This window comes from Akebia trifoliata, chromosome 8, assembly GCF_017979445.1.
Source record: "Akebia trifoliata isolate Shusen 1 chromosome 8, ASM1797944v1, whole genome shotgun sequence".
NCBI classification, from domain to species: Eukaryota; Viridiplantae; Streptophyta; class Magnoliopsida; order Ranunculales; family Lardizabalaceae; genus Akebia; species Akebia trifoliata.
In genome coordinates, this window is record NC_141382.1 from 32,914,136 (window position 1) to 32,941,315 (window position 27,180).

The 27,180-nt window shown below is 37.2% G+C and overlaps 1 protein-coding gene across 1 annotated transcript; it reads left to right on the plus strand.

Moving 5' to 3' along the window:
- Positions 1 to 5,969: 5,969 nt before the first annotated feature.
- Positions 5,970 to 26,720, plus strand: LOC147396548 (uncharacterized). The gene is made up of 9 exons (XM_086451346.1): positions 5,970 to 6,283; positions 6,702 to 6,783; positions 10,021 to 10,100; positions 11,309 to 11,411; positions 11,531 to 11,687; positions 24,085 to 24,213; positions 24,577 to 24,663; positions 25,919 to 25,963; positions 26,206 to 26,720. Exons 1-9 carry the CDS (start codon positions 6,196 to 6,198, stop codon positions 26,344 to 26,346), a joined length of 912 nt encoding a protein of 303 aa, XP_086307472.1. The 5' UTR covers positions 5,970 to 6,195; the 3' UTR covers positions 26,347 to 26,720.
- Positions 26,721 to 27,180: the final 460 nt, after the last annotated feature.

Sequence of the window (27,180 nt, forward strand, 5' to 3'; positions counted from 1 at the left end):
ACTATCTCTCATGAATTTCAATTCATAAGCAATATTGTTATCTTACATTCTTCATCTATTTTCTCACAATTCTATTAAGTCACCACTAATGCAATCTTGTAACAAAATTATTCTTTCTTGCATCTTACATTGACCCACCTTGCTTTCAAAACTACCTTTTCTATCTAACTCTTCCCTACTGTAATTTTAATTTTTTAACAATATTTTTAACTTATACAATCTCAAATCCAACATGCTCTACTATTCATAAATTTATTTCTTACCTCTCTTAATGAAATGTCTCTTTCACATGTCGAGTTTACTTTCAAGTACTCTTTCATTTTTGTCACATACAAAATTTCAAATTTTGATTGCACACCTTTATTTTGCAGGTGCCCACTTAATCTTTCAAACCTCATTATTTCCTCACAAGGCATCACAAGAAAATAAAATCTTTTCTCCCAATCTTTCCTAACCAAAAGGTCTAAGTTATCCTCATTCAAAACGTTACTATCATTACCCTTTTCATATTGCCTATACCCCCTAATATTTACCATCACCATGCACTGCCTTATTTTCATCACTAGACACCATATCATTCTAAACATCACTTACCGACAAATACTTTTAGCCTTTACTCACACCACTCAACACCATATCATTATCATGTTAGAAATACACTCATCCCCACCACACACATTTCCACTCACAATATTCCTTTCTACCTTACCTTATTGTGCCTATCTCACCAACATTCTTTGCCCCACAATATTACAACTATTTCACAATCATAATCTATCAGTGGTGTAGATTGTTTTATTACTCGACCCGTCTCGAAAATTTATAGCTCTAGCAAGTGTGCAAAATCTTAACAGAAGTATATGATCTAAAGGAGTCAGTATTTAATAAAATTCAAATTTCTAACATTATAATTAGAAACCGTACCTTCCAAAACTTCGTAGGAGACATGTGCTTTATCTTGGGTCACAACCCCAGCTTGCGATTGTGATAGATGACACTCTCTACATGGGAGTTGTAGGAGATTTTTTTTAATATAATTTAACTTATCTTATTAGTTTTTGAATAATTTTTGGAGTTTAATTTATTGAATTATGAACAATTCTATGAGTTGTATGAGACTTTTAGTTGAATGATTTAATTTATCTTTCAATTTATTTTAAAATGATATAGAACCATGTGTTAATTATTATTTAACTTAAATTTTTTTTTTAAGAATTATTTATTTATTTATTTTTATTTTTTTGTGTTTGCAGAATAATCAAGCAAATGTAAAATTTTACATTAGACACAACCAAACACCATAATCGTAAAATTACATAAAATTCAGTAAACGTAAGTCTCTACAAATACAAAATTTTGTATTTGCAACGGTTTGCGGTGTAAACAAGCAGGGCCATTGATAAAATCTTATACGTTGGACCAAGTTTTTTTTTTGTCCTCAAAATTTGAATTGAGAAGCCAACCTACAGTTACATCTTCTGATGATGATTCTTCATTGAAGAATCAAAGAAACTAGAGAGGGAGAAAGAAAAGATATAAAAAATAAGATAACTTATAGTGAGAAACTGTACAATTTCTTGGTGGGGAAGAGTTTCAAAAGGTATAAGTTTCAAATTCGATTCACTTTTTTATTTTATTTTTGTGTGTGTGTTTATGTGTGTTTTTAATATTTCGTGTGTTGGCAAATCATTTTTTAAGAGAGTGTAAGGAAAAGGATTTTCCATTAAACGTGATAAATCTCGAGTACAAGTAAATTATTTTTCATGCAAATTTCCTTGATTTAATGCTTCAAACACATGCACATAGCAATTTTCCACCTAATTTTCCTCACAATCAAATGTACCCTAATTCTTTTTCTTATTCCCATGCACTGTATATATATATATATATATATATATATATATATAATTTGTGTCATGTGTTTTTTTAAATGCAATCAAATGGTGGAATCACTTTTAAGGATTTTTATTTTTCATGGATTTTTTTTTACATGCAATCAAATTGACCTTAACAACATCTTTGTAACTTGGAATTGTAGCGAACTATGAAATTATTGGTAGAAAAACAATAGTCCCTCTAAATTCTAAATTTGGTTAGATTTCACATTTTTCTATGTTAAAACAGACACTTTGAAGGATTTGTTTGATAACCCATGGAAAATTAGAGGGAAATTGATTTTTTCATGGAAAATCACAATTTCCTTTGTTTGATTCAATTTTTTCCATGGAAAATGATTTTTCACCCTCATAAAAAATTCAACAAATACTGAATCTCATTTTTCCACCTATACCTATAGAAAATTAGCATCATCACCATTCTCAGCTTTCATTGTCGTTCTCAATAGTCGCCATCACTACTTTACTTTTTTTTCTTCTTCTTCACTTCTGTGGCATCTCGAGAACACTAACACAAAATCCCATGTCAAATTTCGAGGTACTAGATAGCGTCTCAAGGCTTCAACATGATTTCCTCTGTTTCTGTTAGCATTCTAAGGCACACGACAACCTAATAAATTATATATAACATATATATATATATACCTATACGCTAAAAATACACAAGTAGTAAAATACTGTAAGTATTGAACAATGTAAAGATAGATCAAAGTGTGGAAGGAGTAAAAATATATAGAATTACAAAAATGTCCTATCGCTTAAAAAAGTCCTAACTTTCGACTCCAAAATCTATATACAACCTGTAGGGACTGATGCGACTAGATAAAGCCCCAATACTCACTAGGTAGCAGACTCTGGTCGTCTATATGACTAACCAGATTCTCCTCACTCACCGGTTTTACGCCCGCCTCGACAATAGGAGGCTCTGAAACTAAAAAAAATAGGAAGGAAAATGTGAGTAACAATGGTTACTTAGTAGGTGAACAAATAATTCCTACTAATAACCTCTCCTAACATGAACGAGTAAGTATTCTCAATCATTTCAATACATGCATAGTTTTTCAAGACAAACTATGATTAATTGGTACATATAGATAGAGATGAACAACTAAACAGTTAAAATTCACATTACAATGAGCAATAGTACTTATAATATAACATTTTCTTTTTATACCATTCTAATTGATAATATTGAAATAGTAAATATGCTTTTCAGTTTATAATTCAGACTAGAATAACATATACATAATACATAGTGGTGGAGTAGTGGAATTAGGGAGTTGGGATTCTATGACTAGATCACTTTAAGTCGGGACATGATGTTCCAATCATTTACTAATTTTAGTTCTTGATTTTCTAGCTGGTAGCTGCATTACCACAGTTGGTTGATCATTTATTCGGCTCAAACTGGCTGTTTGACGTGACCATAAGTAATGGGTCTCTTTTTGACGTGTCAAGATGTTTGACTATTATAGACTGTTAGTAATCATTAACCAATCATTTTCGTTTATGACTATCAAGCGTACATGATATTCCCATTATACATTCTCATTCATGTACGACCACCTTTACATTGCAAGTTCATTAGTAAAGATATAAAAGAATAAACCTGAATTCCAGTTGTGACTTTACTTTCATATGCGTCTCATACCACGTATGAGCTTGGTTTTCCCTATCGTACATCCTAAGATAACACGTCACTTCAAACGATATGACGGACTATTCTTTTAGGTATTCACAAGCTTTTTAACAATTCACAAAATAGCTATATATATATATGTCATTTTTCTTTGAAAACAAATGAGAAATTAACATTACAGAGTTGAAAATGGATATTCAATTCCCTACCATGCAATTGTGGTCCCCCAATCTAAATTAAATAATAATGCAAAAATTAAATTAGTGCCTTGCGCTAATAGAAAGTAAATAAACATGTATTAGAAAGTAAATTACCTTGGATATTCGTTCATCAATCCACACATAACATAACATTATAAAATGCCGACATCACCACTCGGGTGTGATTCAGACATTTTACCGTTTAATCCATTTTCCTTTCTTTCTGGTGTGTAAACTTTTTGGTTTTTCGAATACCATTTTCTTTTTCTAAAATCCATCAAACAACATAAATTCCTTTAATACTAATCATTTTCAAAATTTAAAATTCATTTTTGACAATTTAACTTAAAACTATAGTAAAGTTAGTCAAAACGGGATTCTAGAAATGTGCAAAAATCGAATTGTCAAAATCAGTTATGATGACAATTGGCGGTGGTAGAAATATGTTTTTGGTGGTGGCATCGCCAGTCCTCCAGACAGAATTGGCAGATTGTGCGAAAATTGGAATTTCGACCAATTTTTTGGGTTTTTTCATTGTTTCTTTGTTTCATTATCACACCCACATATCAATTATTAAAATACAATTAAAACGCATCAAATATGTAGGTCTTGTATGAATTTGAAATAACAATAAATAATTTTACGATTTAAAACATATTACAATTTTTGTTAAAAACCTAAATGCAATCTTCGAAATCTACGATTACTAATAGGAATTGAGAGTCCCCTACCAAAGATTGTGGTTGTTAGAAATGATGAGCTAGCATGGAAGTCGAAGTTGGATGTGCAAAAATCGAGGTTGGGTGGACTTTGGTGCAAAACAATCGGGTAACTGCGAAGTTCTAAATGACGGCACCCCCTTCCCTTCTACGATGGAGAACGAGTCTTCATCTAAGTAGATGAAACCCCGAGTGGGATGTGTCGAAACCTACTCACTGATTTTTTATGAGAGCTAGAGAGGAATAATAAAAAATGAAAATCAACGATGGTGAGATTGTAAAACTTGTTGACGTTGATAACTTTTCCTTCTTCGTCGAGACTCAACTATGTTTCATTCGCGACGGATCTTGATGGGAAGAGGGTTGAAACCTTGATTGTTTTAGTTAGCTGGGTTTTGGGTTCGTTGGAGAGAAGATAATGAAATAAAAGAACTTTAAGTTCTTTTATTTATAAGGGTTTGAAGGCAAAATGAGTATTTTCTTATTTATTTTTATTGTTGGTGGTATCTTGACTTTTCGAACTAGGAAATTGGTGAATGAGTACTCCATTCTTTATAATTTTTTGTTGCGGACATAATGGTACGATTGAATTTTACTAATTCTCGCTCTAACGAAAATTTATCTTTTTAGATCCCGTCCGACACAAAAATCGAGGATTTTGTAACTTCTCCGTCCGAACTTGAATTTGAGCGAGCTTATAGGCTAAAGTATGTTTTTTTGATCATTTTGAATCCAATGGAAAAGTCAGATTTTGTTAAAAATGAACAGAACAAAATTTGAGTGCTTTACCCTAAGTCTTTTTTTTTAAATTTTATCAAAATTTTACTATTTTGATTTTCTTGATATACAAGTTTAAAACTCAGGGTATTACAACTTTTACCTCCACTCCTTTCTTTCATCTCCCCCTCCTCCTCTTGCCTTCACCCTACTCTTTTGCCACTGCCCATTCTCACCTTTGCTCCGCCACCTCACTTCCACATACACACACACACACACTCTCTCTCTCTCCCCTCCTCCCTTTTTTGATTTTTTTTCCACTTTATCTTTGAGATGAAAATTTTGGTTTTCCATCTTATATGTTTTTCATGGATTTCAAATTTCTATGCAAGCAAACCATGGTTTCAAAACTCATCTCAGACGTATCGCTTGAGTCATCTCGATATTAGGCATGGACGAGACTGACGGGTGAGGTTTTTTGATTTTGCGAGATCTTGTGAGACGAACAATATATTTCAGACGAGATATAAAAATATATTGTCCAAAATAACTAAGACCAACGAGTTTTACCTATCATTTTTACCCCCAAATCGATTTTTGCTCATTTTCTCAATCAAGTAAACCAAAGAACAAAGGGTGAGAACTTTATCTTCTTCACCAGATTTTTTAAATGGTTAAAAATCATTGTCTCAATGCCTAACGAGACATATGTTCGAGTCAACTCGGTGTCGGACATGGACGAGACATGGACCTATATTTTAGTTCGCTCCTTTTGTATGCCCAATCAAACTGGCCTAGGGTGGATTAAAACACTATAATGGTCCTCGAGATTAAGCTGGTTCAAATCGAGGAATATCTAAGAGCACTGACCTTGGGCTGACATTCCTCCATGTCCCCATGGCCGATGCTATCCAGTTGAAATTTGAGACAAACCTCTCTCCATAAAACAGTTGAGTTTATTGGACTTAGCATAGAGAGAGAGAGAGAGAGAATCGGAGTGAGTTATTTAAGTGGAAAGAGAAGAAATGTCTCAGGTGCTACTAAAGCTTCCGGTCTCACGTTCTTCCGCAACCTTCTTTTTCTTCTCCAAAAATTCAAAACCAAGACTACCCGGTACTTGTTCTTGTTTCTTTTCACCTCGCTCATACGCATCTCTCGCACATTTCTTTGTTCTTGTTCTCTTTATTTTCAAATAAAATTTCCGTTTGTTCACATACCCACCGTTCAAATTTCTATGGTTTTCTTTGTGACTACATTTACTTGGTGTACACAAACCCATGTCCCTCATTTTCTCTGTTTGTGTTTCTGTTGAAATAATACAAAGGATGTGTTTGGTTTCTGTAGTTGCCTTGATGGAATTATTTTCTACAATTTCTGAAATATCCATTGGCTTCCCTATTTCTTTTCTGTATACCAATAATAATAATCCCTTATAATTTGACGAGGCATGGATTGGTGAGGCAAATTTTGATTCATTTTTTATGTCATTTGGTGAGGCATTCTGAATTGCTGTTATGTTTTTCTTTTTCAGTGACATGGACCCATTCCCCTATGCATTTTGTAGTTAGAACCTATGCAGTTTCAAAATCTGGAAAGATCCAACCACATAAAAAGTAAGCCTTCTGCGATTTCGTTTGCTTCTCATTTTTCTGTTCCATTTTTTTTTAGTGGGTTGTCAAAGCTATTTCACGATCTCATGATATATAATTATAGGTATCTATGCTTGTTTATCTGTGTTGGATGCTGAAATATAGCTGTAGATATGTGGTGAGAGTGTAAAGGATTACAATGATGTCGCCACCATTCAAGATTTAAGGTGTGAATGGACACCATGTAAAAGGATTTTGAAATCTGATTTTTAGGCTTTTATAGTGACTCTCATCAATGGAAAAGGTAAGGTCCACCGAAGAACTAGGTAGGGAGATTCGGTTGTGAGACAAGGAAGGTGTTAGGCACCTTGTCTCACCCACCTACGTGGTGATTACTAAAGAATGATCTAATATGAAGTTGAAAACTCATTTTTTTGGGGTCCTTTTTATAGTTTAAAAGTAAAGCAAAGAGCCAAGAAGCAAACGGAGTATAGTTCGGCCTCTAAATAGGGCAAATAGACTCAATGAGCAAGTCATGTATGAAAATACATGTTTGTTGGAATTTTTTGTGGGCTTGAGGTTTGGGAATCATCATAGATTGAACTTTTCTGGCCTCCAAGCACTTGTCCTACACTTATACACTCATTAAGGAGTGTGTTTTGTTGGTTGGGTCCTAAGGACATGCTCATGGGTAAAACACATCCTTGAGAGAACCCTCACCTTATGCATGAAGTATATATCCATATGGGACTGCAAATTACTAGTGAAAACATTGACTCAAGAAAGAGGGAGAAGAGATCGAGGTTGGTTCGTGAAATTGTCTAGAGGGTATATGTGATCATGTGCATCACAATGGAGCTTTTTAGACTACTTAACAAGTAGAATGGGACTAGGGCTCAATGGAGACAATAGATTGTGGAATGTGTTTCCTCTCTCACGATCTTCTGAAAGCTTATTTAGGAGTTCAAGGGTTTGATGTAGGGCAACCCATTGTCTGGCTTTTAGTCTATCATAATGGTCGAATTTCTTAGCATTTTTTTTTATAGGTGTAAACAAGTGAGGCGGGGTTTTGATCCTAGGTCATTGGTATTGCCACTCATAGACTTCACCACCTCATCAAGGTGGCACCTTCAAATCTCTTTGCAAATTATTTTACAAATCTGAATTTGCAGGCCTAATATCAATCTTTTTAAGTAGGGTTGTATGGGTCAATTATTTCTCCCCTTTCGATTCATAAATGATATTGTTATCTTTTGGGGTGCATCTTGAGAAGAGGCTCATAACTTGAAGGGAATTAAACAATGCTTTGATGGAATTTTAGGGTTGATAGTATCTTGAAGAAATATTTTTTACTTATAGCTTGGAGAAAATGGATGAAATTATTAAAGATAATGCTATACATCTTTAGTTGCAAGTGTGGGTCTCCCTTTTCTTGTAGTTTCTTGACAATTTCCTCGAAGATTTGGGATCTTGTGCTAGACAATTTGGAAAGAAGATTGCCTTTTTGAAGAATAGTTTCTCATCCTTCAGGTGGAGAATTACATTGATTGAGAGTACAATAGCAAGCATATCTATATGTTGTATTTCTTCATTCAAAATTTCGATCCCAGTGGCGAATAACTTGGGAAAATTCAAGGAGAACTCTTATGGAATGAGAGAGGATCCCAAATTAAATTTCATGTGGTTAGATGGAAATTGATGTGTTTGTGCAAGAAGTTTAGATGGTTAGGATAAACAGATTGAAAATAATGGACAAAGCCTGCGTGCTAGGCGAATGGTTATGGAGATTCAGTACAAAGCACCTATCTCTATGGAAAACTATAATCAGTTTAGCATTAATCTAGAGGTTGGGATGATAAGGATGCCAAGACTTACTATGGAATAGGAACAAGAAAAGGGCTCCTGAGGTGTCATGAAGTCTTCCTCAATTGTGTTGATCTTAAAGTGAGGAAACGCGTTAAATTGTGGGATGATGATCAGTGTGGGTGGCATGTAGTGCTATGTTGTCCTCGGTGTTATTTTAGCCTCGATCAAAGAGATTTTGGTGTATGTATGCTTTGATAGAAGAGGTGAAGAAACTGTTGTGTCTTCTATCTTACAAAAATATTTTGGATAGGGAAGTGAAGACCACATGGATTTTGAAGACTCAAAGAAACCCACATTCAGCCTAAGGTGGAGGATAACCCTATATGGAATGACTCAAAAGAGTATATTTTCAGTTTTATCTTTTAATGATGGTTTAGCTCATTTTCTGAAGATCCCTTCAAGTATGTCTGGTTTATAGGATTCAAGTGCCCCTCCAAAGGAAGAGAGGCCTTTATTTGGACTTTGGCTATGGACAGAATCTTGGCCTTGGATCACCTTAATCACAGGAAGATGATGATTCCAAACAGATGCATCGTGTGTAAAAGGGCAAGAGAGAATGTTAGCCACCTAACTATTCATTGTAGATCAACTAGGGTGGTCTGGAGCTTTTTCTTATCTCTTTTTGAGTTCTTGTGGGTGTTTCTCTCAAGAGAGATGCTTGGCCTCATGTTTGTTGGAAGGTAGGCTTTCTCAATTCAATGGGGAAGTGTTTGGGAGCGTATGGAAAGAATGAAGTGCAAGGGTTTTTGGTAATAATGTAATATAAGTACAAATCTTCTTAATGTAAGCTAAGTCGTGGGACTTTATACTTGTGGACTGTCCACCATTATGAAGGCTTTCCATGGTAGTAACATTGCTGATTGTGGCTATTGGCGGAAAGGGGTGAGGGGTGATTCATCTCTAGGAAGTGTTTGTGTTTCAATATCCTAATATTGTATTTCAAGTTAGCTTCCCGTCATGCTGTCATATATTTGAATTGTTTTACTCTAGTCTTACCCTTTTATGCTTGCCTAAGCGATGGTGATATGTGCCTATTACTCCATTTTCACAAAAAGGCATGTATGGAATCCTAGGTCCACACTACCAAATTAATGCAATTTATCTTGTTTATGACCATGTTGAAGAACTCTGTACATTCTCTAAAAGAAAGCAAAAGTTGCCTTTTCATGATCTTCATTCAATGTATCACTAACAATGCCTTTTCATAAAATTGAGAAGAAAGTAAGTGTAAATCCCTTTTAGGCCAGAAGTCAAAAGTGTTTTGAACTTCAATGGTTGGAACTTGGAAGGAAACAATAAAAAGATGATGATGTAATGTCAGTATAGGTTTTCTAAGTGAATTACTTCATAAAGAAACTATCAGCTACTATCCTCATCCACCATTGACATTTTCAGGAAAAGGAGACTCGATGAAATTTGTCTTGAAAGGTTTCAGCAATATAGTCGAACCTTTATACAGTCCTGGATCCTACAAGGTGAGTTGCATTATTGAGCTGCAAGCTGTCTTTTATGTTCTTTTTATGTGCTTTGTTGAGGATAATGCCAAGCAATTGAAATGGAGATGCTTTCAAAATGTCGCATTTTGTACTGAATGAGTATCTTCTATTATATATATATATATAGGTGAAATTTGCAAACACTATCTTAGTAAAAGAACGGGTCTACTTAGACCTATTCTTGTTTCAATACTTTGCAATACAATGCTAAACTAGACCAATGTTTTCAAACACAGAGGCATGGAGTTAGGAGTTCTAATGGCCTAAAAGTGTGTGGTGTAAGCCTTGAGGTTATAGAGCATAAGCCTTACAAGCAAAATAAATGAATGCTGAAAATGAAAATAAGTATAATAGAATAAATTTAAAAAGGGGGGGGGGGGAATCCAAGGGAACTTGTGCAAAAGTGGTTGATCTATTTTTATGGGGTGTGCTCTTTTTTTTTTTTCTGCTGTTATTTAACCAAGACTAGCTTATTATATAGGGGATAGAAAGAGAAAAAGCTGAATGAAAATTTCATTTTTAAGATTTTACAAAATTAAATATATGAACGTGAGATGTGCAGCCCTGACATCTGATAATAAAAAGATGTAACAAGCCTGAATATTTTGCTTTTTCTTTCTTTAAAACCTTAGTATTTTGTGTCATGAGCCTTCAAGCACTTCCGCATTTCAATAAGCCTCTGGGAATTTTGGTGTAGTCTTGACTTGGTGGTGAGCCTCAAAGCATAAATGTCAAATGCCATTTTGAGTCACTGAACTAGACAATGCAAGTTGGTTCACACATGACTGTTATTAATAATTTGTTTATTTCTGTTTAGATTGAATTCAGGAAGGAAAAAAAAAACTATTCTGATTCGAAAGAATCTGGTTGGAGTACCAAAGTGAAGGGCATGTCCATGTTATATTCTTTATTTTTTAAAAGCCTCAATATTCTTTAGTTTAGGATCTACAAGGAAAATACACTGACAAGTAAATATCTTGGGCTACAACCAGTAACATTGATTTTTTTACTCCTTTTCGGCACAACAATGTTCACTTGTTTGTGTACTTGCGACAAAATCAAATGTAATTTTCTTTCAAAAGCTAGAATTTTACGGAGATGTCACCTTTGAAATGGATGTTTTTATGTATACATGTGTATTTCTTTTGGTCTCTTATCATTCTTATCCAACCCATACCCAATTTCAGGCAAAGTATTTGTGGATGGAAGAGTTGTCAACAAGGCCGGAACACCAGTTTCCGATAAAGCCATTGTAGAGATAATGGCTGAGGTTCCAAAATATGTATGTAGGTGATGACTCGTCAGAAACATCCTTTCTATGTGTTTAACATGTAGATTTCGCTTTCTAAGATGACCCGGTAAAATCATAAGAAGATTTCTTTATTTTATTATTTGTGCTTTTAATACAGAGGAGGATACAAGTTAGAGGCTGCTATTGAACAACTAAGCGTTGACGTTGCTGGAAAAGTAGCTCTAGATTCAGGGTTGTCTACTGGAGGATTTACTGATTGCTTGCTTCAGTATGGTGCATCATTTGTTTATGGAGTTGATGTAGGATATGGACAGGTTTTGTTACTTCCTTTGCTCATTAAATTAATTTTAGAATTCTAACTACTTAAAATGTGTTAGATGTTGAAAAAGAATTTATCTCTAGCTTTTTTTTTTAAGACCAGCAAAAAATATCTCTGGCTTTTTCTTTAATTCCCAATAAAAGTGAAGGAGAACCCCCCCCCCCCCTCTCAATCTCTTTAATTCCCAACAAAATTTTATTAAAGAAAAGATGGTCGAGGTGACTACAAGCACGTAGAAACAGCAAAAGAAGAACACCTAGCAATCGATTATACAACAAACCTTTGTCTCATCTACGCATGAAATTCTTCAAGGAATTCCCTCTTAAGTTCTTTGAAGATCTTACACCAGAAAAACAGAAAACCCATAATTGACGTGATCAACTGATCCACCAACTCACTTTTTCCTTCAAAGACATGGCTGTTACGTTCCTTCCAAATTCCCTAGCAAATCGCAAAGGGAGCACTACTCCAAAGCAATCTCTTGGACCTCTGAACGAGAAGCCCCACCCTCTCATGGCTGGAAAAGCGACTGAATCGAATGGGGAAAGCAACCTCTAGAACAAGCAAGCCCAAAGAATAATTCAGACACAATGGACCGTCATGTAGTGCATGATCACATGGTCGGCCGTCTACTCACCATTCATGCACATAAGATGGATGTTCGGACCTCTAATACCTCTTTTGATTACTTGGTCCTCTTGCAAGAATTCTCCCCAGCAATGCTGCCCAAATGAAAAAAAGAAAAAGAAAAAACCTTTGAGGGGATTTTAGAGCCCCAAATGGCTATAGCATCACCATCAAAGAGTAGAAGGTGCTAACCGAGAAGACTCTACTGCGATTACAACTCGCCAGCGCCCATCGTCCCTACCTGCTCCCCTCAAAACACCATCAAGGCAATCCATCAAAGAGGCCATCTTGTCCACTTCCCAATCATTGAATCTTCTCATGAAGCCTAAATCCCCATCGACTCTGACCTTGAAAGATCCTAACAAGATGCCATAGGGAGACCTTGTTAACAGTAATTAGATTAGTTATAGTTGAATTGAGAGGATTAAAATTGATGATTAATTAATTAGCCCTAATTAGGCTTTAAAGGGATTACATAGTGGAAAAGACTAAAAATGGTAAAAAGACTAAAAAACCTAATAAGAACATAATTATTCAACACTCCCCCTCAAGTTGGTGTGTGGATATCAACAACGCCCAACTTGGACATGACACCTTCAAAGGTGGTTTTGCTAACACCTTTAATAAGAATATCAACGAGTTGTTGAGATGTAGGAACAAAGGGAGTACAAATCTATCCAGAAACAATATTTTCTCTAATGAAATGTAGAACAACTTTGATATGCTTTGTTCTGTCATGCTGAACCGGATTTGCTGCTATGTTAATAGCTGATTTATTATCACAATATAGTGAAAAAAAGGACTGTCACGGGAAGACACAAATCAACTAGTAAGGTCTTGGGCCACAACAACTCACACACTTCAAGTGCCATAACTCTGTATTCTGATTCAACACTGGACCGAGAAACCACATCCTGCTTCTTACTGTGCCAAGTTACCAAGTTGCCACCAATTTTAGTACAGTACTCAGAAGTGACCGTCTATCAATCATTGAACCAGTATAATTTGCATCTGTTCATGCCTCAACGCGAAGATGACCATGATTACTGAACAAAATACCTCGACCAGGACATCCCTTAAGATCTCTAAGAATACGATAGACAGTAATAAGATGAAATGTTCGAGGCGAGTGCATAAACTGACTTACAACACTAACAACATAGGCAATATTAGGGCGAATTATAGACAAGTAGATCAATTTCTTCACAAGACGTTGATACTGGCCAATATCCGACAAACATTCCCCCTCAGAATCAGCCAACCTATAATTATGCTCAATAGGAGTATTAGCGGGAAGAGAACCAAATTGACTGGAGTTACTGACTAAATCAAGGACATACTTATGCTGAGAGATAAATATACCGGAATGGGATCGCGCAACCTCAATACCCAAAAAATAGCGAAGATGCCCAAGGTCCTTAATCTTAAATTGACGTCCTAAGTAAGATTTTTCTCTGAGAGTAATGCAAGATAAGGGTTTGATCAGCAGAACTCTGATGGAAACCAAATTGATGCATGGCCTTGATAAATCGCTTAGATCATGCGCGAGGAGATTGCTTTAGTCCATAGAGAGAATGGCGAAGACGACAGATATGTGCAGGAGAAACAAATGTGAGAAAACTAGGAGGTTGCACCATATAGACTTCTTTCTGAAGATCACCATTGAGAAATGCATTTTTGACATCTAACTGAAAGAGAGGCCACCCTTGAATAGTGGCAATAGAAAAGAGAATTCGAATGGTGGTCATCTTGGCAATAAGAGCAAATGTCTCCTGATAATCAATCCCATAAGTCTGAGTATAATCCTTTGCCACCAGACGTGCTTTATAATGAGCAATAAAACCATCAGGATTATGCTTAAGGGTGAAAACGCAATATCCTGCAGCTATCCTCCCAGGTGGAAGAGGAACAAGTTCCCAAGTCTGAGTCTTTTCCAGAGCACTCATAGCTGCTCGCCATTCAGGATGGGTAATAGCATCTACAATAGTATTAGGAAGAGAAACAACGGAAACAAAAACAAGAAAACTCCGATAAGAAGGTGAGAGGGCAAAATCAGACATATAATTATAAATGGGATAAGTACAAGTGCGTTTACCCTTATGAGTGGCAATAGGACAATCATCATAAGGGACAGAAGGAGGCGGAGTTGGAGGTGAGGAAGTGAGTTGGTCTGACATAGGAGTGATGGTAGTATTGCGTGGCCGCCTAGTGAAAATCAGTAGTAGAGGAGGTAACGAACTGACAGAGGATGGAGAAGGAGGAATAAACATGGGAAGAGGAAATAAAGAAGGGAAGGGATCATCATCAAGGGAATCTAGGGGAAATCACTCAGTTTGAATGCCAACAGACCCATTGTAGTATGGAGTATGCTCAAAAAAGGAAACATCCTGAGAAATGAAACGCCATCGAGAAGGAGGATGGTAACAACGGTATCCTTTCTGGGTAGAGGAATAACCCAAAAAGATACATTTTACGGCCTTAGGGTCAAGTTTAGTACGAGTTTGGTAAAAAATTTGAACAAAGTAGACGCATCCAAATACACGCGGAGGAAGTGGAAATAAGGGACGATCTGGATAGAGCTGAGAGAGGGACGTGACAAACTGAAGAACCTAGGAGGGGGTCCGATTAATAAGGTAAACAACAGTAAGAATTGCATCGGTCCAATAGGATTGTGGCACGTTCATGCCAATAGAGAGGGCATGGGATAACTCTAAAATATGACGTCTGATCGACTATTTTGTTGAGGGGTCTTAACATGGGACATTAGATGCTCAATGTCAGACTCTAAACAAAATTTCAATACTTCACTATAGGTGTACTCAGTATCATGATTAAAACGGAAAGTCTTGACGGTACGACCAAACTGGGTATGAATTATGGCGAGAAATTGCTTGAAGATCTCATATACTTCACTCGTGGTTCATAAGATAGACCCAAGTGGTATGACTATGGTCATTGATGAACAAGACAAAATAGTGAAAATCAAGAGTGGATGTGACAGGGGAAGGACCTCACACATCAAAGTGAATTAGGTCAAACATAGCAGGTGCAGTAGTATTCATACTAATAGGATAAGAAAAATGCACAAATTTAGCTGATTGGCAAGTTTCACAAGAAAAATCAAGCAAATTGTTATTATTAAATAAAGCAGGGAACATGTGTTTCAAATACCCAAAGGAAATATGGCCTAAACGTAAGTGCCAGTGCATTACAAGTGCCTTATTAGATTGACCATTACTACTACTAAGCTGAGAAGTAGAATAGGTGCTAGGTGAAACGAGTATGTCCAAGAGATACAAGCCACTCACTTCGTGTCCAGTGTCAATCGTCCTCTTCGACCTCAGATCCTGAAAGACAAATAATATGGATAAAAAGTTACATTGCAATTCAAATTTTTGATAATGCTACTAACAGATATGAGGTTAGTAGCAAGTTGAGGAACATGCAGTGTGTTAAGGATAAAGATGTAACACGAAAATGATCTTGACCAGTTATAGAAGACAGAATCATCGGCCAGGTGAACCTTGCGATGATCAGAACAAATACTATAGGTTTTGAACAGAAAGGATGTACCGATCATGTTATCTGAGGCACCAGAATCAATGATCCATAGTGAGGAAGTGGTGGAAACACTGTGTGCAAATGCAAAGGTACCTGAGTGAGCGAAAGTAGAGACCAGCTGAGATGAAATCTCCATTTGATTGAAGAATTTCTTGAACTTGTCAAGCTCAGCCTGGGATAGAGATATCGAATCCGAGGAGGAAGTAATAACTGAAGGAGGTGTTGGATTAGTAGTTGGGTGAGAGACTACATGAGCTGAAGATCGTTGAGATTGTTGACGTTGCTGATTAGGACGACTACAAAGTGTATAACAACAAGCCTTCACATGACCCAACTTTCCACAATGATCGCACTTATGTCACTGACGGGTAGGCAGAGACCCACTGAGAGGCTGTGGAGAAGGTAGACGAGCAAGCATAGCGTGTCTCCTGAAGAATGAGGTAGGACAGCTACGCGACGACTCTCATCGGCCAAGACATAAGAATATGTAGTCTGTAGGAACGGAATAGGATTCATACCCAATAAATGAACTTTCGCATACTCAAACTCATCCCAAGACCGGTTAGAAACTAAAAAACTCGATTCTTATCTAGAATCGACGCATATGATGCCTCATCAAGAGGGTTCTTCCAGGTGTAGGATGAGGAATAGAAGGTCAACTCTTCCCACCGAGCACGTAGCTGTGATATAGGTGGTGACTGAAGAGTCACCTTGCGAAAGACAATCTCACGCTTTAAGTTAAAGATCCGGACGTTGTTTTGATGTTACAAATAAATGCTCTTTGCTAAATCCCATATCTGTTTTGTTGTTGAGAACATAAAACCAACTGCAATGTGTGGTTGCATAATGTAACCAACCAAGAACGGACCATAGAATCATTAGCAAATCAGTAGGAGTAAGAAGTATCAGTTTGAGCGGTTGTTTGTTTGCCCCTGTAAGGTAACTGATCTTTCCTTTTCCACTAATTAACATTTCAACTGATCGTGCTCAAAGAAGATAATTAGGACCATCTAATTTCACGGTGGTAATTTGAATGCCTGGAAATTGGTTGAATGAGAAGGAAGACTACTCGATCCATCACTATTACTGGTGATCGAAGAAGAGGGTGTCTCGGAGGCCATCAAAGTGTTGGTGTACTTTGATTTGAAGAGAGTTCAAATAAGATGAGGGGACGGCTCTCAAGGAGCGCAACACCCTAAAGGTGAAAATGCATGATTGTAAGAGGCGTGAAAGGTGATTAAACAAAGTTGTGGGTGACCCGAGTAGTCATTAGCGCAATCGTTGGCACCAAGAAGCAACATTGCTGTGAGAATAGCCTCAAACAACTGTCGCCACCCTCAAATAGCAGACCTGCTGTGATTGTAGGCTTTAGAACAACATGTTGTGTTGCGAGCTTCAGAACAACAACCTGCTGTAATCGCAGGCTTCAGAACGGCAACCTGCTATGTCGTGAGCTTCAAAATAGCAACCTGCTGTGATTGTAGGCTTCAGAACAGCAACATGCTGTGTTGCGAGCCTTTGTGGAGGTTAAAAAACAAGTCGACTGCTTCAAAATAACAACTTGCTATGTTGCAAGCCACTGTGGAGGTCAAATAGGTGTCGCCTGACCTATTCTGACTAAAACCAACCACCTGTTGTTGTTACGATCTTCAACAACCGGCTGCGACAGTGCATGCCTCTGTTGGTTACCAAACAATAACCCTATTGTTGCTGCAACCTCACCATACAACAACTCTGTTGTTGCTTACAACCCTTCACAGAGATCTGAAGAAAGAGAACCTTATTGCATGGTGCGATTAAGGAGTGGGAAGAACCTCGGTAAGGGTGAGATGGTTATCGAGCATAAGAAGTGTAGTGGAAGTAGTTTTAATGGAGTCGAGGATTGATGGAGGTTGTCGCAAGGAGGAGGATGATAGAGGCTCTGATACCAAGTTGAATTGAGAGGATTAAAATTGATGATTAATTAAGTAGTCCTAATTAGGCTTTAAAGGGATTACATAGTAGAAAAGACTAAAAAACCTAATAGAAACAAAATTATTCAACAATTATTTTAGTTTATGTTATTTTAGTCATTTCATGTCTGTCTATTTTAGTCTTTTCATGTCTACGTCTATTTTAGTCTTTTCATGTTTATGTCATTTTTGTCTTTTTCTATTTATTTGTGTAAGTATACAAACAATACACATGGAGAAATAAGCAATTTGATTTTTTTCCAGAATTTCTTCTCATCTCTTTCTCTCTATTTTCTCTAAAACCTTAGATCAATTTCTACATGGTATCAGAGCGTTGATGACGACCAAGAAAATGGAAGAGAGCCCCGAACACTCCCCCTAGGTGCTGCCACAGGTCCCCACAACCACTTAGGTGCTGACGCAGGTCCCTACAGACGCCCTAAGGGCTGCCACAGGTTCTTAGGGTTATCTTAGGTGTTGTAGCAGGTTTCCTAAGGTTACCTCTAGCCATCTAGTCCCTTGCTTTCATCTGGAATGCAATAATAGGGCTCCTCTTAGGTTCTAAGTAGTTTGGTAGTGTTTTCGAGTAATTTTTTAGTGTAATCTGGACTCTCCGAAGTCATGTCAGAAGTAACTTTAAGACAGTCTACCAATAACGGATTTGGATCCTTGCAAGTCAGAGATGAAATTCCAAACCTCTAGATCACCACAATCAAACTTGATGGCACGAATTAACTGGAGAAGGCTCAGTTTACGAAGCTAGCCATCCATGGAAGACAGAAGGTAGGCTATTTGAATGGGAAGGAGAAACAACCTAATATCTCATATCTTAATTACGACCAATGAGACGTTGAGAATGCCTTGGTTATGTCATGATTGCTGCACTCAATGCAACCCCATATTAGTTGAGGATATCTCTTCTTGAAGACCGTACAACAGATTTGGGATTTGATGACTCAAACTTATTCTCAGGCTCAAAATAATGCAAGAATCTATTAGTTGGAACAAAATATATCGCATCTCAAACAAAGGGAGAAGACATTGTTAGGCTACTTCTCTGAATTGCGCAACATGTGGGAAGAGCTTGATCACTACTTACCCTTCAATTGGGAAGCTCTAAAGATTGTGCTTAGTTCAACAAGCATGTTGAGACCCGTCACACCTTTCAGTTTTTTGCCAGTCTGAATCTTGAGTTTGAGATGGTTAGAGTTCAGATTTCGAATAGGGATCCCCTACCTCTTTTGAACACCGTGTACTCTTATTTTCAAAGTGAGGAGAGTCGAAGTGTGGCTATTGGACATCTGGATATTTCTGTGACCGATAGATCAATCATGACAACTAGTAGACAGGGAGACAGACAAGCTTCAAGAGTGAAGAAGTTTGATAAACCCACCCGGGCACCCAATAGCAGAGAGAGGCCGAAGTGTGACCACTAAAATTTGGACATATTTGTGCAAAGTGCTGGGGCTTAATAGGTTGTCCTTAGTCATTTCAATTTAAGGGCCGATCTTCTTCTGCTCATCATGCTTCTGAGACACCTTTTCCAGTAGTATGTGCACCATTTTTTGCGGAAGATATTACTTGCTTGACAACTTTATTGGATGGTTCCATTGCCACCTCTTCCTTTGCACATAGGTACTCCAGCCATTGTTCATCATGGTTCCTCATCTCACTCCAACTCTTGGATTCTTGATTTGGAGCTTCAGATAACATGACAGGTATGTCGTTTTTCTTTCAGTCCTATAGCCCATGTTCAAGAAAAAACAAGGTCCATTTAGCTGATGGTTCCTTATCATTCATAGTTGGTAAAGGAACCATCATAGTCCCTCATAGCTTTCCTTTGTCCAATGTTTTACATGTTCCTAGTCTCTACTAATTATGTGTCTGTTAGTAGTATTACAAAAATTTGAATTGTAGTGTTACCTTTTTTTTTTCTTCTCATTATATCTTTTAGGATTTGGCAACGAAGAGGGTGATTGACAATGGTCGTGAAGCAAATGACTTGTACCTTCTCAACGTTGCAACGTCTCAACACATTCCACATGCTCATACTTCTTAAAGTGATAGTATTAGGGTAGTCAATAAAGCTTAAATAATGTGGTGGCATATTTTTTGGATCTTGTTTCTTTTCAGTATTACATTGTCTATTTCTTTCTTTGTTTCAGTCTATGTCGTCAAAATTACAATGTGAAGTTTGTCAATTGTCAAAGCATTGCCATTCTTCTTATCAACAAGTTTAAATAAAAATTCTTTATTTTCTCTTGTGCATTCTAATGTTTGGGAGTCCATCCCCCATTACTTCTTTGTTGGGTTTCCGCTATTTTGTTACATTTGTCGATGACTATAGTAGATGTACGTGGGTACTTAATGAAAACAAAAGATGATGTCTATTCCATATTCCAAGAGTTTCATGCGATGGTTTTAATGTAATTTGGAGTAAAGATCAAAATTCTTCGCTCAGATAAGGGAGGAGAGTATAGCTATGGGGGGTTAAAATCTTTTTTGTGTTACTCAAGGTATAGAGCAACAAATTTCTTGTGCTTCTACACCCCAACAAAATGGTACTGTCGAAAGGAAAAATCGTCATTTGTTTGAGTTAGTAAGAGCTTTGTTGATTGTGATGAATGTTGCTAAGCATTTCTGGTTTGAAGTAGTTCTTATTGCATGTTACATTATCAATCGTATTCCCTCCAACGTCTTGAACTTCCAACCTCCTCTGTTGTCCTTTTCTCCTGATTGTTCATTGTTCCCTGTAGTTCCATTAGTCTTTGGGTGTGTATGCTTTGCTTATATTTTTAGTTTTCTCGCACTGAACTTAACCTTAAGGCATTGTAGTGTGTGTTTCTTGGTTACTCTAATTCTCAGAAGGGTTATAAATACTATCATCCACCTACTCGTCGTCGTTTTATTACAATGGACATCACATTCTTTAAAGATCAATGTTACTTTCCTCGTCCTGATCGACAATCTCTTCAAGGGGAATGGTTTGTTCAATCCACTAATGATGAGTCACTTCCGGAATCCTCTTTCCCAGTTTAGCTGCCTTTGCCAATTATTCCCGACTTTACTGGAGAAGTTGAACCACCTATATTAGTGCCTAACCCTGATCTATTTGGACACGTTTACACTAAAAAGGGAAAACAAGTCATTGCGGATCCATCATGCCACACCACTAAGGAGTCAAATCCAGTTTCTTCAGATTCCAATGTTCCCATTACTCTTCAGAAAGGTAAACATACTTGTACTTCTCCCCCTCTTTCTCAGTTTGTTTTTTATCATGATGTGTCTCCATCATATCGCTCCTTTGTTGCTACTATGTCTTATGTTTCCATCCCATCCAATGTGAAAGAAGCTCTCCCTAATCCCAAGTGGAAACAGGTTATGGATGAAGAAATGCGAGTTTTAGAAAAGAATGATACCTGGGAGTTGGTGTCCTTACCACAAGGGAAGAAGTCAGTTGGGTGCAAGTGGGTGTTTACAGTGAAGTACAAGTTTGACGGATTGATTGACAAGTACAAGACTAACTTGGTGCCAAGGCTATGCTCAAACTTACGGCATTGACTATCAAGAAACTTTTGCCTCGGTAGCTCCGTAGCAAAAATGAATTTTATTCGTGTTCTTCTATCCTTGGCAGCCAACTTTTTGTGGGAGCTTCACCAACTAGATGTGAAGAATGCCTTCTTGCATGGTGATTTGCAGGAAGAAGTATGCATGGATACTCCTTCAGGAGTTCTTTTTCCTAGTGTTGATGGGAAAATTTGCCGGCTCAAGAAGTCATTATATGGTCTCAAACAATCCCTGCGTGCGTGGTTTGAACGGTTCCGTTCTGTTATGCAGGATGTGAGTTACAATCAATGTCAAGCAGATCACACATTGTTTGTCAAGCATAGTTGTATTGTGATAACAAGGCGTCCAATAACATCGCTCATAATCCAGTTCAACATGATCGCATCAAACACATTGAAGTCGACCGTCATTTCATTCGGGAGAAAGTCACTTCTGGTGACATCTGCACCATCTTTGTTCCTACCACACAACAGTTAGCTGACATACTCACTAAAGCCTTGGGTCACGGAAATTTTGATTGTCTTATGGGCAAGTTGGGCGTGTATGATATCTTTGCCCTAGTTTGAGGGGGAGTGTTAACAATAGTTAGGTTAGTTTAGTTTAGTTTAGTTATTTTAGTCTTTTCATGTCTATGTCTATTTTAGTCTTTTCATATTTATGTCATTTTCTGTCTTTTCCTATTTATTTGTGTAAGTACATAAACAATACATAAGGAGAAATAATCAATCTGATTTTTTTCAGAATTTCTTCTCTTTCTCTCTATCTTCTCTAAAACCTTAGATCAGTTTCTATAGACCCTTCTTTGTCGAGAGAGCGAACAAATTAGGGAACCTTTCCTTAAAGGAGAACTCTCCACGCCACACATCCTCCCAAAACTGCACTCTCCATCCAGACCAATCTTGAACCGAGCTCTTTTTTGAAACGAAGGCAACACTTTGAGAATACCCCCATACGAAGGCAGCCTAGACTCTTACTTGTTTGTGACCACCCCCTTGACTTTTTCCACCTTTTAATTTTTTGGGTGATTTAGACACCCCTCTACATTTTGGTGAATATTTGAGATACCCCCTGTTTTTTCAAATTGATAACATGCCCTCTTTGATCATTTGCCCCCTTGCCCTCAACTTTTTGGTTGATTTGGACACCCCTCTACGTTTTGGTGAATATTCGAGATACCCTCGTGTTTTCAATTTGATTACATGGCCCTTTTGACCTTGATTCCCCTCTCCCCCCTTTTCAATTTTTTGTGTGATATAGACATCCTTCTACATTTTGGTGAATATATAAGATCCCTCCTATGTTTTCAAACTGATGACATGCCCCTTCGACCTTGTTTTTATTTTCTAGACACAAAAACTATCGTAAATACCCTCATAGTCAACCTGTAACCAAAACCCCTTAATTTTTCTTCCTAAAACCAGTCATCTTCCTGCTCTTCAATGTTCCCCTTGTGCTCGCCTAGGGGCCATGCAAAATCAAATTACATGTTCTCGTGTAGTCTCCCCTTCCATTGTACACAAAGAAAGTAGGGGTGGTGTAACTGGAAAGATAGAGATTGTGCTATGGGTCTACGAAGCATTGTAGCCTGTGCTCGTGTACACACTCTTTTCCTTATGGACACACTCATGTTTGAGGAAGCACACGAGTTAACCAATTCCATAACCTTCTGTGTTACCTCTTGGACGGATTGCCAGGTGTAGTTGTAGACACCACTTTTGGTGTTTCAGCACAGTGGCGCAACGTCATCAGATTTCTGCTCCTCCATCGACTTAGATGTCCCTCAGCATTATTTCTCGACTATTACTAGTGGGTGGGGAGGGGGGACTTGGTACTGCCCCATCCTTGCCTGCTGCAGGATTACATGAATTTTTCTGTTGGCTTTGGGGGGGTGCAGTCCTGGTGTCTGTGAGGTTCTATGCTGATTCTTGTTGATTGTTGTTGACGCTGGGCTCGACGTGACTTCTTAACATCTTGCTACGACTCGTGTAACTCATGCTTCGTTATAAGCTATCAAGGACACCAATATAAGTGATGGGTAAGGTCTTGAGCACACATGATGGCAAGTAGCTACATGTAGCTCTTGTTCTCGCCTAAAACACGAAGATGGCTGTTCAGTTCTGTTGTCTAGAGGGACAAGGAAATGAGACTAAACTACTTTTCTTCCCCTTTTGTTAAAGAGGAGATCTTCTCTGCCTTCTGTTCTGCCTCTCCTGTGCTCATGGATTGGGTATTTATAGAGTGTCTGACGAGGAAATGATGCTGACATGGCATCCCATCCAAGTGGCTCCCTTGACATGCCATCTGGCAAGCCATGTATCTGCATTACACGTGCCTAGTTAGGCACTGTCCTCACCGTCCTCACCGTTGATCCTGGTGATCTAGTTACTAAATTAGATTTTTTTACCTCTGCATTCATTTTACTGATCATCAAAATCAACTAATTGGATGCTTGGGATCATCATCTGATCTTTGTGAGTTTCTGGTTGTGGTCAATTTAAAATGTGGTTCATCACTTAGTCTGGATCAAAGGGTAGTAGTTGTGGTTGCTAGAATCTGATGTATGATTCAACCATGCCTATAAGACACCAAATCTTACGTTCCCATTATCTGTAAAAAAAAAAAAATCATTTTCAGGTAAAAACAATGAAATTCACTACTGACTGTAAAGGATATTGACTTCATCAGGTGGCGGATAAAATTCGTCGAGACGAGCGTGTTTGCGTTATAGAAAGGACAAATTTAAGATACCTTCCTGGACTCCCACAAAAAGTGGATTTGGTCACGTTGGACCTTTCATTCATCTCTATACTCCTGGTATGCTTTGCAAAAGTATTAAATTGCTTGATTACTTGTTCGTGTATATTATAAGATTCGACACTTGTTTATCCTTCTTTGGTTTTCACTGTAAAAAAAAATGTACTCATGATCTCCTTGAATAATGCATTTGGAACTTGAAAGTGAAATAGAAATACAAAGTTCAACCATTGTAAGTGATGGGAATGACACATGTTATATTATTCGCATAAAGATTACACTGACATTTTAAAGGGGAAGAATGGTATATTATGATTTTATTGTACCGCACTCGTAACCGTGTTTCCCTTCATTCATGATCAATTTTTCTTATTTAGTTCATCAACCTTACGCACGTTATGAATTTCTCTTTTATACATAAAGGTGATCCCTACCGTAGTCAATGTCATGAAGGATGAAGCGACATTGGTTACACTGGTTAAGCCTCAATTCGAGGCTCGCAGATCCCAGGTATGTAATTTCTTTTATTTCCTTGGCTTAGAAAGACTGTAAGAATTTGTTTAAAAAAAATAAAAAAAAACAGAAAAGAGAGTTTATCTCAAACAATGGTTCATCATACAACACCAATCAACCGATCTCTCTTCTACACTAATAACTATTCAAACTTATTTATCAAAACAATGAATTTTTTTCTCCTTTTATTTCCCCATGTTGTACTTGCTTGGTCTTCTCTTGAGGTTCCTATTGTGCGTTGATGTAACTACAAAAGACAGTACTATGTCGAGCTTTTCATTTTGACTTCACTAAATTGAATTAGTTTGAGGAAAAGAATATTGTAGGAACAAAGAAGTATAGCTAAGAAAGTTCTTTGTTGTTTATAGAACGAGGCCTAAAAGTTGTAAGTCCTGTACGTGTCCAAAGGTAGAAGTCCTGTATGACTTACCTGACTTAACACATGTTTATGATATTTATGTTTCCGTGATTCTTCTTCTCATTTGTTTGGAGGGATTTCTGTGATCTTGATTTCATTTGTTTTTCAAGTCTCAAGACTTTAAAAGGACTTAATGTAAGACATCAGCATCTCCGCTCCTGGGTGTCACGTGCTCACGTATCGTGCCCCAATTCGACCTGTGATCCTCTTATATTCATAATTGCGCCTTCCCCATCAGATCGGTCTTTTGGGGTAAATGGTTGTCAACAGTGTCTAGGTTACACATACAGTTGTGTGCATTTCCATGTGGTTTCTCACACACCTAGTGATGAAAGATTTTAATAATCTTATCCTTCATTGTTATGGTAAATGGAAGTTTATTTGACTTGTCTACAAGCTTGATCTTCTTATCCAGAGATAAGACTCAAGGAAAGGAGGGTATTCATGAGCATAACTTTTTAGAGCTGCTATTGGCACCCCAACTTTTACTTATTACAGCCCAATTAAAAATAAGAAAATAAGTAAAAGTTGGGGTGCCAATAGAAGGCTCTCTCGTTTTTTTTTTTTTCACTAGATTTTTATTTTTAGGATTTTATATGAGCCTAATCATAATTGTAAACAACTGCTGAAATTGTTTGAATGGGTGTTATAATGTTTTGTAATGTTGAGATTATAATTTTAACATAACCTGGATAATGTTTGAAGAGTGTGTTTTAATCTTAATTGGGGTGTGATAAATAATTAAAGAAATTGGGGTGTAACAAGTAAAAAGTCAGGGTGCCAATAGCAGCTTTCAAACATTTTCTGAACTCAGAATATCTTTTGTCTATGCAGGTGGGAGGAGGTGGTATTGTTAGAGATCCCTTGGTCCATCAGGAAGTATGCATCACTCCATTTTCATCAGTATTTAGCATTCATGAAGTTAATGACAAGCCCATTGTTAAACAAACTTTTTATGAGGATTAATCTAATTGGTTTTTCAAAACCAATGCAATCTTTGATGGGGAGGCATCAGATGCTTTTGCTTGCTTTTCTTAAGTTAAACTTGAGCTGTAGTTTACATGGAAAATAAAAATGAAGTCACCTCAGTTTCTCACATAATGCAATGTTCCATCATGTAGGTCCTTGAAAGGATCATTAAGGGTGTGGAAAATTTCGGGTTCTGCAACAAAGGGTGGATCGAATCTCCTCTAAAGGGTGCAGAGGGTAACACAGAATTTCTCGTTTGCTTTCACAAAACTGCCACAAAGACGGCGGATTAGCTGCTTTTATTGCAATGTGAAGACAATCAAAATACTTGCATTTGAGCACAAATATGGTTGGGGATGCCAAATTAAAATGTGGAAGAACGATATGCGTGCAGGACACTTGTGTCTCAAGAAGAGAAAACCCGAGTTTGCTTTTGTAATAGTCCCTGCAATCTACTTACAACTTTTATGAGAAGTGGATTGTGGCCGAATGAGCATATTTAAAGCATTCAGGACCATGGCACCTAATATGAATCCTCACAAAATTTGGGATATGTTTTGATAACCAAGATATTCTTTTTGTAGCATTCCTTCAAGGGTAGCAAATGCCTGTAACCAGTACTTAAGAAATGGTAGCATTTTTGTCCAAACTCTGTTTTCTTATTTTATTGTCAGTTTTTTTTTTTTAAGGACATGTGAAATTTGTAGTTGGTTTGGTTGTGGTTTTGGAGGAAATGGTGAGGGTTCAGCTTCGACTTTCATGTCCATTAGATTGCTTAGCATAGAGAGATGATGACCAAGTTAAAGTTGGCCTGTTTAGAAGCTGTGAATGAGTTGGAGAGGAAAGTCGATAACTTTTTATTTTATTTTTATTTTTTGAGTTACATCTCTCAACTTATGATGTGAGAGTGCATTAATGAGTTGATAACTCATCCTACAGCCTGATATATGAAAACAAATGTTTTCAAATAATAAAATGAGAAATCAAGTTAATGGCTATGAATCTGTCCTGCTCGAACTTGGTGAGCTACCAAGCCTCTTGAAGGATCTACACCATCCAGCCCTAGCATAGTTTATACTGAAAGAATTGGAGTTGGAGTTCTCTTGCAACTCTTGGGTGAACTCGCA

Excerpts from the sequence above, each read along its gene's own strand:
- LOC147396548 (XM_086451346.1), top strand. The coding sequence starts at position 6,196 with ATGTCTCAGGTGCTACTAAAGCTTCCGGTCTCACGTTCTTCCGCAACC. Across the intron at positions 10,101-11,308 it reads ACAGTCCTGGATCCTACAAG|GCAAAGTATTTGTGGATGGA; the intron begins GTGAGTTGCATT and ends ACCCAATTTCAG. Across the intron at positions 11,412-11,530 it reads GTTCCAAAATATGTATGTAG|AGGAGGATACAAGTTAGAGG; the intron begins GTGATGACTCGT and ends CTTTTAATACAG.